Consider the following 13,357-nt stretch of genomic DNA (forward strand, 5'->3'; position numbering starts at 1 on the left):
TTATTTTTAATTCCTTTAATAACTCTATAAACTGCTTCCTTGATCGTAAGAACCTGATACAATCATCTGGATGCAATCGACAGATAGCAAATGATGGATATACAGCAAAAACAGGCTTATCGACAAAATGATAATTTTTCAAGAGAGCAAAAAGAATAATCTAATCGTTATTGGATGGAAAATGGGTTTAATATTAAGGCTATACCTCAGCTGAGGCATGGTCTAAAAAGATCGCGACTAGGCGATGCGCGGAATGCGGGTCGCGGGTGTAAATGACGGAAGCCGAACGAAATATAGTTTGTCATAAAAGTTCAACACGCGTTCTTTTTATGTTATGTTTATTATTATATTCGTAATAATAATAGTATATTCATTGACATGTTTTCTTTTTTAAGTACATACGTAAAGTTTTTTAGTCATCTTTACACGATTTAAAAATATTTTCATCCGACGCCATGACAAAACGAATCGACGTGCAGACGCCTCGACTATTGCTCTCCGAATGACAACGCGGCCGTAATTTCGTTCTACATACAGTTGAAAATTATTTGCCGTTTCACTTATGTACGCTCTTAAGTAAAATAATTTATGGTAATTGTGTCGCAGATGCCGTCATGAGCTTTTATATTTATTTTTTTACGAAAACAGTTTATTCCATGTAGACAATTATAATAAATACCTTTTTCTGTCGGCGCATAGGTCTTTCTATCCAATAATTATTAATTTAAAATTTGAAATTTTCACACATTTTGATGCATCATTATCACAAACTAAGATTATAATAGGTAATATTAGGTTGGGGTACCTTAGGTTTGGTTTGGTCTAAAAAAAAGTTATAAAATCTCATGACGGCATCTGCGGCACATTTACCGAATTTATATATTCTCATTTATATTGAAATATAATAAGAGTAATTAAAACATATCCGAAGTTTTTGTGCAGTTTTATACACAATGAGCTGATTTGTTGCCTTGACTACACTTTCTTCTCCCTTCATTTGTGAAACAATGAAATCGATTTTGGTAGTTTTAATGATACTTTTCTTGAGCACTTCCTCTGTAGAACAAAATATGGCATTTAAATCTCAAAAATTTAAAAAACGCGATGAGCCTGTTTTTGCCTTATACCCTTTAAATAGATTTATAATGCATTGACTTTCAAAATCATTCCAAAGACGACCGACGTTATTTGCAGTCTCATTATCTTGATTCAGATTGCCGTCATGAACAACGAACAGAACCTCAAAATTCTTAACAGCTTTAGGTATCATCGGGGCACATTACAAAAAATGGTACTTTGCAAAGAGAGCTTGTTATCCAAATATAAATAGCCAAAGCGGCATTTATATTGATGTGTAACATCTAACAGAACCGCTATACAGTATACGGTATAGTCATGGCATAAACTTAGTACCTAAAAAACTAAATGTGTCTACAAAATTACTATTCAGTTAAATGCTCCGTGAAGAACACGTCAGTAGGTCACAATGTTATACTGCCATCTGTTATTGGTACAAAAGCTCTCAGGGAACTGTATATTACGTACAATTTACATGTAACCCTATTCGTTAGCGCGGGAGCTATCAACTCCTTTTCTAATAGTGACATACCACAGATATAATCTTCGCCATTGCAATACACCAATGCTAATTAGCAGCACTACAAAGATAACAATAAAAATATACTAAATTGTAATTATAAAATTGGTGAGTTTCAACAAATATTTCGTGATACACGTAGTAACAGTAACTCACGGCGACACGCGTTTGAGAATGGCTGCAGTGTATAATAGATGCGGGTTTGAATTTGAATAATTAAAATCATGTCTTGATAATAATAATGTCTAGAGCTTGTCGACGACTTCACTCCGCAGCCTCTCCGCCAAAGCCTTGCGTAGTTGCAAGGAAGTATCGTGCTGCGCAGAGGCGTCCGCCGCCTCCCCTGAGAGCAGCATCCTGGCAGCGCGGGCGGATCTCGGCCGGCTGGGAGCTTCCACGGTCGCGGCGCCTCCCGCTGATTCTTCCAGCTGCTGTTCTCGAATTTGCTTTTTAAGAGCCAGCAGTTTGTTGCGCTGCTCCCTCAGATACTCTTGCCGATGTTGAATATCCTGAGACAGATTAATATTAATATACATATATATAGTTTTTCATCGGTTCTACAAACATATACGTGTCTACACAGCCTGCCGAAAACGTTTTTGAACAGATTTTTTGTATGAGAACTGACATTAGCCACTTGTTCAACCTATCGGGCACATGCTCTGGATCCACACATTGAACAGTAGCTCAACAAGATTCGAATCCATGACCCACCACTTCATAAGCGAACACTTCTTGATCACAGCGGGGGCATCCAAATAAATAAAATTATATCTTACTAAAGGTTCTGATACAATAGATTTTTTTTAAATGGATTATGAATTACTTGTTAATTGAACTATTCTGTAAAACTTTCCTTCAATTCTACTGGACACTGTTTTAATCGGAAAGAATGAAGAATCTTGAGATAATAAATTATTAAACCATCATACCCACTGCCCGCGGTCCGTTGGCTTTAGTTCTTGTGTAAGCTGGACCTCATACGGGTATTGGTGTGAGACCAAGTTGTTGTGATCTTTGCTGAATCGATATTTCTGACTCTCTGGCCACACTTTTGCGTATAACAGCAATGTTTACGCATGAACGGACTGCATGAAAATGTACAGGTGTCAGACGATCCAAAATACTACCAGTATCTTTTACAATCAGCTTGCAAATACAGCCTTCAGTTGTGCGATGATTTCTACCAAATTCTACAGCCGTCGAAGATTTGCCATTTTCATAGTATGATTGCACGATTATTATGCGTTGTGCAGTGGAGAGACGATTAATTTTGTTGTGGTAGACTTTCAACTAATATTTGAAAGGTAAAAAATGACAATGAACAAATTCATACCAAGAGTTGGATAACCTTGCATATTATAAGGATCGTCTAACTCTTCTTCTCTGAACTCATTGAAGAAACTGATGGAGGTGATAGAGATGCCATGCGGGTTTGGTGGAAACAATTTAATATTATGAAAGCTATCAGTTACATTGACGAAGCGTGGAATGAAGTCACCTAGTCGTGTATGAAGGGTGTTTGGATAAGGTTTTTCAGTGAAATTGTTGAAGTTCACTGCAATAAAATTATGAAAATAATATTCAAAATATCATCAAAGAGATTAGTCTTATAGCCATATCTGGAGGCATCGAAGGTGTTGATGCAAATGATATTCAGACTTTGTTAAAATCACAAGACGAACCCTTAACGGCTCACATGCTCAACGTAGGTCAAAATGGAGCTTTAATGGTATTTTAAAACCATTAACCTGAGCATTCCTTAAACGTTGTAGATAATCTATTTATATAATTTTGAAGCCTTATTATTTTTTATATTAATTTTAAACATTTGATGACTGCATAAAGTATTTTTATTAGATAAAATAGTATTCTTTTAAACCTCTCGGATCTCATGTTTTAGAATATAGTTATATTTCAGTACATCCATGTGCAGTGGTGTTAAGATTTTTTAGGTTTATTAATTTTTAAACGCATTTACAAAACCATTAGTAAAATTAATGTTAACATTATAATAATGAAATATTTACAAAAAATGGGCACGATTAACACATTTGAAGATAATTCTAAAGATACTGATTATAAGCTATGTCTTTGACCATTCAAATGTGATAAACATCCTACGAATAATGATTGTTTTATAATAATTATTGAACTAAGAATAAGGTAGTATTTTTTTGAAATATGCCATTTCTATTGGCATTTCCCAGTGGTTAAGCTACAACATACGGCCGTAGCCATAAATTGACAAACGATAAATGAAGTAGGGAGTAAGATCATGTTAAAAGTTAGTTCTGCAAGTCACCACTAAGATCAATTCACTTCACATATATTCGCAACCATGATAGATCTATCGTTACTTATTAATAATACTAACCTCTTTCTGTGGCTTTTTTTGCATGGAAACCCCTTGCGATTGATCTTCAGCAATCATTCTTTCCTCTTGTTTCTCCTCTTTAATGAACTCCGCACTAAAATTCACTGGTGGTAATTTGGATTCCGTAGTTTGAACATGTTTTTGAAAATTGTCCAACGCGCTTTGAAGAGATTTCTTCTCTTTGTAGATTTCCTCAACGGCTGCCACCGTTTCCAATAGTGTAGTTTCTTCCTCTGACTGACTTTTCTGCGACTCTTCCAAACTTAACCTACAAAGTCAAGATTTATTTGGGAAGCAATATAATTTAACCATAAACTGAAATTGAAAACTATTGGCGGAAAAGGAGAAACGAGAAACTCAATTTCGAATGGTGTTCCGGCACATTTTTTCACGGTATTTTTAATGTTTCAAAAGCAATTAAACGAAACAATGTTCGCGGTTACATAGTACAAGTTAATTTTCCTGAATCATCTCAAATGAAAAGACATATCCTGAAAAACTATCACGTTTGATATATGCATTGAATTCTATTACCATTTCATCAAGTGAATTTGAATGGGAATTTTCACAAACGAATACCTATTACCCCAATGACCAAAACAGTTTCGGCACTTTTGTTCATCAAACTCGTCGAACTACCTTTGACTCTTTTGAACCCTTCAAAATACGTTGATCAGTGGTTACTCAGTGGAAGACATTCGACCATAGACTCTAACATTAAGAAGAGGAATCGAGACAATTTGACAGACGAGAATTGGACGGAACTTTGGAAATCACTATGGCCCCAAAAAGGAAGGGCTAACAGGGCTCTAGACTGGAGTATCGACCAGATAAGTGAGATAAACACACATCACAAATTTTATTTAATCATAAAAAAAATCGCCTGCAACGCTAATTTCCTTCAAGCGTATTAACATTTCAAAATATGTGGTTGTGTAATTGCAATTTTTGGTTTTTGTTTGTTGATACACTGAATACCCTTAATTTTACATCGAACACGATTTGAAAAACACTACTATGTATAGAGATTCACCTTAGTAATAGGTAGGGGGCCCGCTTCAGGATGTAGGGGCCATGAAATCACTATATACTTTTATTCAAATATAATATGATGTTTTTACAATTTAATTTTTGACAGCTTTAGTTGTTTATTTGTAATTGTTTGTTTAATTTTTTATGCGCTTCGTGGCATAGTAAAAGTTGCTTTAAATGATATTTGAATATAACTTTCTTTAGTAGGTAAGAAGTTTGGCAAGAAGTGAGTTCCGGTACCTTTGTTTTAAAAAAAAAGCCCTGCATACAACAATATAATGTCGTTCGAATTCGAAATGAAAACCGTCCACTATTGTGCAAAGATATTTATAGTGAAGATATAGCGTGGTGGCATGACAAAATGATTAAATCATTCCTTGTGACCCCCCACACCCGCACAAATCTGAAAATTTCTAAATATTCCTCCATTACCATAAATATTCTTAAAGGTATTATAATTCAGTAAGAAAACAGTAGTTGCATAGGAAAGGGTCAACTGTACAACAAGGGTATTTTATGCCTGATATAATAACATACCTACCTCCTAATGAAATCTGTGTTGACAAAAATCAAGAAAATGTATAAAAATGTCATCAATACGGAGCGGATTTATATGCAACAAAAAACATGATTATATGCATGCACATAAATCGTCGGTGTTTTGTAAAAAGGGCGAATTAACCAAAATGCTACTTTACAGGAAGAGGATTTTTAACTTTTAACATTTATTTGTTTTTTACCTGTAGATGATTATAAATATCTAACAAGTTTATAATAAAGCTTAGAAAGAATACTGTTATTATAATAGGTATTATTATATAATATTTTAAAAGGCCCAATATGTCACATTTGCTTTTTATTTCGTAATTTTAATTAATTTAATTTTAGTCGATTATCGTTTTTAAGTACTTTCCTGTGAAGATAAAAATTCGCCGTTTTTACACAACAAAGCTAGTGGGGTACATATTGTATTTTCATTAAAATCTCGATTTCGCCAAAATGGTTGATTCGCCCTTTTTACAAAACACCGACAATATGCACTTAAAATCATTGAAATATGCAGTTAAAAATTGACATTTTTATGGAAAAATATTGTAAATACTCACTTCACCCAATATTACCGACAAAAATTCGAATAACAAATTAATAATTTGAAGCAATATAATACAATAACAAAAAAACACAAATAATCAATATAAAGTTAATCAATTACAAATTTCAAAATAGTTTGTTTACAAGTAGGTACTTACCTATCTACAAATAATTGAACAAGAAATGCAAAATGTAAATGTAAACTATGGAAACTAAACACAACTGAAAAAACAAAAACGACACACTTAACTATTCCTAAATACTATTTGCTGTTTTTTTGTCCGAAAAGATAAGTTACAATGTGTTTTTCAATATTCTCTGGCATTAAATTTTCCGCATATCTGTCAGTATTTTGGTTTATATGCGGAAAATGATCTCTCAACGTCCACAGAGGTGATAGCGCAAAATTTAAATAAAGGTACCCGGGTTGACTTCACTTTTTCTGATAAATTAATGAAATGCTCGGGGATGCCATTAAAAATGCAAATGCATCTACCTGATTTTAGTTATGTTTCGATAAAATTATAAATGCAAAAGCCCTAAAATATGCAATTATTAATGAAATATGCACTAATTTCTCAAATATGCTCTAACGTCTCAAATATGCATTTATATGCACAATAAAATTTTATTCTTGGATTCTGCGTCTTTCGAAACGGATTTCTGTGCAATTCCCATAGCTGTGCATACACCCTAACAAAACATGCACTAGCATATAAATCCGGGCCCTAGTCATCAATCATTACTTTTTGACTTGTTCCATTATTATGGCTTCCCTCTCATCAGCCTCATTGTGGCGATCTTCTTCTTCTCCCGGCTGGAAAGACCTCGGTAACGATCCGCTACGTTGCTCTATCAACTCCAAAGCCTGAAACAATACAGAATCAGAGAATCATTTAAACATCATAATATGCATTTATGCATAAACATGAAACAGACGAAAAATGCTGCCTTTGAATTCATGTACTCAGCAGAAAAATTACCTAATTCATGAATAAGGCAACAGGCTTGACTATTACATGAATTAGCCAAAATTTTGCCCATTTCATGTAATAGTCAATTTCGCACATTCGGTGTAACACATACACAAGACTGCTATCGAGGGTAGTTTTGTATCGAAGTATTGTACTATGTTTTAACAGCACCTCACTTGGGTGTGTTAAATTTTAGAGCGAGTTAAACAGTTTTGACTATTTAGACGGCTAACTTATTGTAACAATTATAAAACTTCGATACAAACATTTTAAAAATTACCCTCGATAGCAGTCTTGTGCATGGCCCCCACATCATTTTGACAGCCCCCACATTTTTGAATTATGGAGTTGTCAAGTATCGGCACACGGTTAAAAATTGCATCGTAGGTACAACCGAATATTTTAATTATTAACTAATTTAGTGCTAACACCGTGACTGGCGCGTTTGGAGTCGTTGGCCATTAGATATAGTTAAAGTGTTATTTAAATGTGGTAATGAAAAGGTTAGCAGTGATTGTGTTAATATAATTGAAGGAAAATAGCGCCGCAGACAACTTTTTTTACTATTAGAGCAAATTTGTGATCTGTGTTTATCTCACTTATCTGGTCGACTCGTCACGCCGGGCCCTTCCTGAGCCCGGGTCCCTTGACTAGAGCCCTGTCAGCCCCCCCCCCCTTGTGGGGGCCATGGTCTTGTGTATAGAATAGATGCGCTGATGTATTTTGACAGAAATGTCACATCAGAGGGAGTCAGTGATATCAATTATTGTAAGAATATAAAGTACCTGCAGCTGTAGCTCTACATTCCTCTGCGTCATCATTCTAGTGAAGACTGCGTAGTCATTGGCCGCCCAGATCTGTTCGAAGAGTCGCTGGTGGAAATGTAGCGGCAGCCCGCCCTCGTTATTCTTGGACATCTCGCAAGCGCCTTCAAACTGCTCCGGTGTTATTCCGATGTCTTCCATGTACGAGCCCAGCATTAAGTCTACCTGATTTGTTTGAATTTCAAAAGTAATAAGTGTCTTCGCCCTAAGGATTCAAAACCATTGCAGGTTCCATTTTAAGCAGTGGCAGCTCGTGAGTCTTGAAATTAGGGGGTTCACATCATGTACCGAATAGTTGAATAAATCTATATGAGTATTTCTCAATCAATTAATAATAATATTATGTTGTATGTGATATACACATAATGCTATCATTTTATGTCTCAGAAAAGTCTTGTGACTGATGGCGCAAAGCATGGAAATTTAGGCATAATTATGGCAAAAGTATTTACCATAATAAACACTAAAATATACTTACAGTCTAAAAGTGCGAACACTTTTATATTTAAATAGACTTAGGTATTACGCGTTTTTTCTTTGTGACCTTTTCATGACATAACAAAAAACAGAAGCTAACGGGTCAACAAATACTAAAACACAACTAAAAATAATATGAGTATAAATTTTAAATTGTTATAAGTATGTGCACGACCGGGATTTCACAATAGTTGCCGTGGTGCACAGATAAAACGTGATTGCGGGACGACCATACTGACAGATTGCTAGCACCTCACTTCAAGCTGGGTTCACTGCTTGAGATAGGTTCCATGAGTATTTCTCCAAAGCACGTGCTCCGATGGACTCTCGCTAAAATAGAAATTTGCCAAATCGCACGTCGATTGCATTTCCACAAATAATTTACATAAGATATTCGAGAAATAAATTACGAATAACATACATATATTTTTATTAGGTTTGATAAGGAGATGTTGCAGTTAAGTCGTTGTACCTAGTGAAATTATTTAACAAATACCTATCTACCTACCTAAATTTATTATTATAATAAGATAAAAGTACCCACACATTAACACTTTAAAATTGTTAACTGTAAATTCTTAATGAGAAACCATTAGGTATATAAAATAAGGCTAAAGATTATTATGACGCTGTTAAATTCAAAATCGGTAACCTCCTTATTCAGCCATTTTGAGATAATTACAAAAACCATCAAGCAATTTCAATTTAGGACTGAAAATACATAGAATATTTTCTTTTTGCACAGAATTAAAAAAATCAAATAGTGAGTAAAATATTGTCCTTTATCTTATTAAAATTAATATAAAAATCAAGAGTTAGTCATGAAATATAAAAAATGATGGCTTTGAAATCAACCTCCGGATTAATTTTATTTAACGAACAAACAGAGATTTGATATTTTTTAATATAATTACAATGGAAAAATACTTACAGAATCAGAATTTAATTCTTACATTGTTTATAAATAACTGTAAAATATAATGCCTTGTGTGCACTACTTCGAAAAATGTTATATTTTAAAAATATACTCACTAAATTCTTGTATTCATTATGTATCGCCCCATACTCTTCTTTATCAGGGATTTGCCCAATCTCAGTTGGTTCAAATGCTGAAAAAATCAATTAACAATGGTAACTCTAATCTTATTGACCAATGGAAGGCTTGCTTTAGATCGTCATTTGGTTTTATTTTGATTTCTATAATTCCCTCCTTCACTTTTGAAATTGGGGGATATCTTATTCATTATTCAGTGGCATTTGTGAAAGTTTTGATTATCTCTTGAATGACTTAAGGCGAAGTCTTCACTGAGCCTTTTTTAAAGAGGCACCTAGCGGAAAAATACGAAGCTTGCAATTTGAGACATTTTTTTGATAATTTACAATTTCAACTGTATTAATGAATAAATATGTATCTGAAAACATTAAAAATAAAAATATTTTTTATTTTAAGTCAAAGACAAACTTACAATTGTAAAAAATGTAATAAAATGTGAATTCGTTCTATCGATCCGCACCCTATTATTACATGTATTTTATGGTCATATTTATTATTAAAATTTAGTTTATTAAGTTTTCTAAGCATCACCTAAGCGATTTTTGACAAATTCATAGTTTTAATATTTTTTATATCTATTTTAAAAAACATCGATTTTTATAAAAAATATAAATGTGTATAACTTGAAATCCTTTTTATTTATATTAATATAAATATTTTATTTATATTTATAAAAATAATTGATTTGATATAAATAAAAAGGATTTCAAGTTATACACATTTATATTTTTTATAAAAATCGATGTTTTTTAAAATAGATATAAAAAATATTAAAACTATGAATTTGTCAAAAATCGCTTAGGTGATGCTTAGAAAACTTAATAAACTAAATTTTAATAATAAATATGACCATAAAATATATGTAATAATAGGGTGCGGACCGATAGTACAAATTCACATTTTATTACATTTTTTACAATTGTAAGTTTGTCTTTGACTTAAAATAAAAAATTATTTTATTTTTAATGTTTTTAAATACATATCTATACATTATTACAGTTGAAATTGTAAATTATCAAAAAAATGTCTCAAATTGCAAGCTTCGTATTTTTCCGCTAGGTGCCTCTTTAAAAAAGGCTCAATGAAGACTTCGCAAGATCCAACCCACAAATGTAACAGATGTCTGAGAAAATTCAATGTTCGAGTTATGATTGATTTAAAATGATGTGATTGTTTAATTTTATCAAAATATCCGATCAGACATATCAAATCACACGCATTTTTTTAAATCAATCTTCTCTCAAATATTGAATTTTCTCAGAATGTTACTCGTGTGGGTGGATCTTGTTTGGAGAAATACGCCCAATTATTGGCTGCCTGTCAACTCACGGAAAATTGCAATAATAAATTCGCACTTCTAGCCGTAACAGCAAGATCGCGGAATATATCTACTTCGTTTGACGTTGAGTGAGACAATCTGTGATTTTGTTTACTAATGTCTTTTGTTTTTTTGTATTTAATACGCAAAATTACCTTCGTTTTTAAAAACCTCTGAATATTTGATGACCGTTCAGTTTAAGATTTTGTGTAGTTGCCGCGTGTTCTTCTTTCGTTGACATTTCAGGCTCGTTGCAGAGGCCATTCTCAATTGATAATATTTTGAACTGCACTCTGAGCAACGTTTGCTTTCAATTAAACAGATCCCTGTTCGGAACACTTTTGACACGGACGGTGTTTGCATGCATACAACTAACAATAATCATTTTTATCTTGAGAATGTCGTCTGCAACGAGCTTGAAATGTTGGAGAAAAAGGGACGAAGAACACTTGGTGGCATTCTAAAAATCTATCACGATAGCAAACAACCACGAAAGTCTCAAATAATAACAGTAGGTAAACTAAATTTTACAATTATTGCATACTCAGATACTTTTAATTATCAGCCTCTCAGCCATATCAAACTACCATGGTAACATTATAATTAAGTGTCAATGAACGTCACTTTCGCCTAAGTCTACTTAGGTACTTTCAATTATTGTTTTAAAAAATTTTGTAGCAATTGATTATATTGTGGAATATTATATTGTGTGCAAAACAAACGCCAAGTCATAGTGTGGATCACGCGCCTTTAAATCTAGATAATAATATACTATTTGTTTCATACATTACTGGTTCACATCTTTTGTTTCAAATATGCCTAAGTCCATATTAAAAACCTGTTATATTTTTGAACTATTTTAAATATAAACCAAAATATTTGCTGATAAAGGTATTATATTTTTTTACCATTACGTCGCTGTAGGATTGGTTTGTCGAATAGACCAAATGAGTCATATAGTATCAAAAGTAGATCTGTGCGTTATTCATCATTTCGAGAAAATGACGAAAAACGTTTTGTTGGGGTTTTTAGTGTTATAATAGCATGAAATATGTTTCTACATTTAGAAATTAGAAGTTCAATTCAAATTCAACAGTTCTACTTTTGTTACCAAAGTATTGAACAGTTCTAATTCTGATACCAAGCCCTATTTCCATCACAATTTTATACTACACAGATATGATTTTAATTCAAATATTATATTGTTAGTCAGTCGTACATTATGGTCAGAAGAATAATTTGGTATTCTTAGTTAAATTTCGATATATTTGCGACAGTTCTACTTTTGATACTATACGACTCAAATGTAAAATGTTCAGTAGATGAAAAACAAATTACCTTATCCTATATTTAAATACATGGAGGTATTTAAATTGTTGTTTTTACAGCATATGAATGCTGTATTCATTACAAAGCAATTTAAAGAAAAGAATGGTTCTGGTCCATTTCGATACAAAAAATTATTCTGCATTAAAAGGTCGATTTCGACAAAAACGGATATTCGACAAACCAATCCTATAGCGTCGATTAGTAAAAAAATATCACTAAATTGAAAATGCTTTTTATCTAAAATATTATGAGATGTGAATTAGATCAATTTGAATTTATTGTCACAATTCCGATTAAGATTTAGTATTTATTATAAGTACCTATCACTAATTTGTATTCACCACATGAAATTAACTATGTACCTAGTCGCCACGATGGCCGCGCGGCTTAAGCGTCGGACTATAGTGTTGTGGGTCCCAGGTTCGAATCCTGCGTCTGGCAAGTACACATATTGTTTTTCAATTTGTGTATGAGACAGAGGACCTAATAGGTTGAGCAAGTGGCTGACATCCATTTCTCGTAAAAACAAAATTGTTAATACACACCTCCACTCTGTGGAGGCCCATATGACCGTATTAGGATCGGACATGGTCGAAAGAAGAAAGAAAAATAAAGTAATAAGTACATGAACATTGAAAATCTAATTATTTCAGTATGCAAAAATACCACTAAATCTTTTCTTTACATCAATATCGCCTTCCAATCGTTATAATAATTACCATTCTGAGTGAAGAAGAGAAGTTATGTGTTTAAATAGTAATATTATTGAAAAAATTCAATGTCATTAATTAATTTATTGAACTTTTATTTACTTAGTGATTTTTCTTCAATAAATGTTTGAAGAGGAGCATTCCAGACAGGACCGTGTAAAAACCCAACTAACGAGTCAAATACCCATGCATTGTCTTCCGGATTATCCATTTTATCTTGAGGTGTCTTTTTGTGCCAACTGTATTTATAAAAGTAAAAAATCTAATAGACTTTGTGTAGAAAATCCCTGCAAATTTTACATAGCACTTTTAATGTGTATCGCATACTCATTCATAATTCGTACACAAACTGTTACCATGGAAAACAAAGGGTTGCCAGATATAAATAATATTTTTCCCGATGCTTCAGAAAAATTAAGTTACATCAATTGAGGATCTGAGAATTGAGCGAATACAAATGCACGACTTGACTAAATTGTCATTAAAGTTTTTTTTAACAGTACAACTGGTGATGACAACCCAATGACAGTAGTGTAGTAGTAGTAGTGAAACAATCACAGAAACATACAGGCT

General features: G+C 32.9%; 1 protein-coding gene across 1 annotated transcript; it reads right to left on the reverse strand.

Moving 5' to 3' along the window:
• Positions 1–1,842: 1,842 nt before the first annotated feature.
• On the reverse strand, positions 1,843–13,113 carry LOC147071531 (cilia- and flagella-associated protein 36). The gene is made up of 6 exons (XM_085948314.1): positions 12,887–13,113; positions 9,406–9,482; positions 7,858–8,061; positions 6,845–6,966; positions 3,975–4,242; positions 1,843–2,106 (listed from the first exon to the last, which is right to left on the reverse strand). The coding sequence occupies exons 1-6, from the start codon at positions 12,993–12,995 to the stop codon at positions 1,843–1,845; spliced, it is 1,044 nt and encodes a 347-aa protein (XP_085804440.1). The 5' UTR covers positions 12,996–13,113.
• Between the last annotated feature and the right edge of the window lie 244 nt (positions 13,114–13,357).

Source organism: Rhyacophila brunnea, unplaced genomic scaffold, assembly GCF_057557595.1.
Source record: "Rhyacophila brunnea isolate RB1 unplaced genomic scaffold, BYU_Rbru_1.0 scaffold_20, whole genome shotgun sequence".
NCBI lineage: Eukaryota > Metazoa > Arthropoda > Insecta > Trichoptera > Rhyacophilidae > Rhyacophila > Rhyacophila brunnea.

Excerpts from the sequence above, each read along its gene's own strand:
- LOC147071531 (XM_085948314.1), bottom strand. The coding sequence starts at position 12,995 with ATGGATAATCCGGAAGACAATGCATGGGTATTTGACTCGTTAGTTGGG. Across the intron at positions 8,062-9,405 it reads ATAATGAATACAAGAATTTA|GTAGACTTAATGCTGGGCTC; the intron begins GTGAGTATATTT and ends CAAACAAATCAG. Across the intron at positions 4,243-6,844 it reads ATAATGGAACAAGTCAAAAA|GTTAAGTTTGGAAGAGTCGC; the intron begins GTAATGATTGAT and ends TTGACTTTGTAG.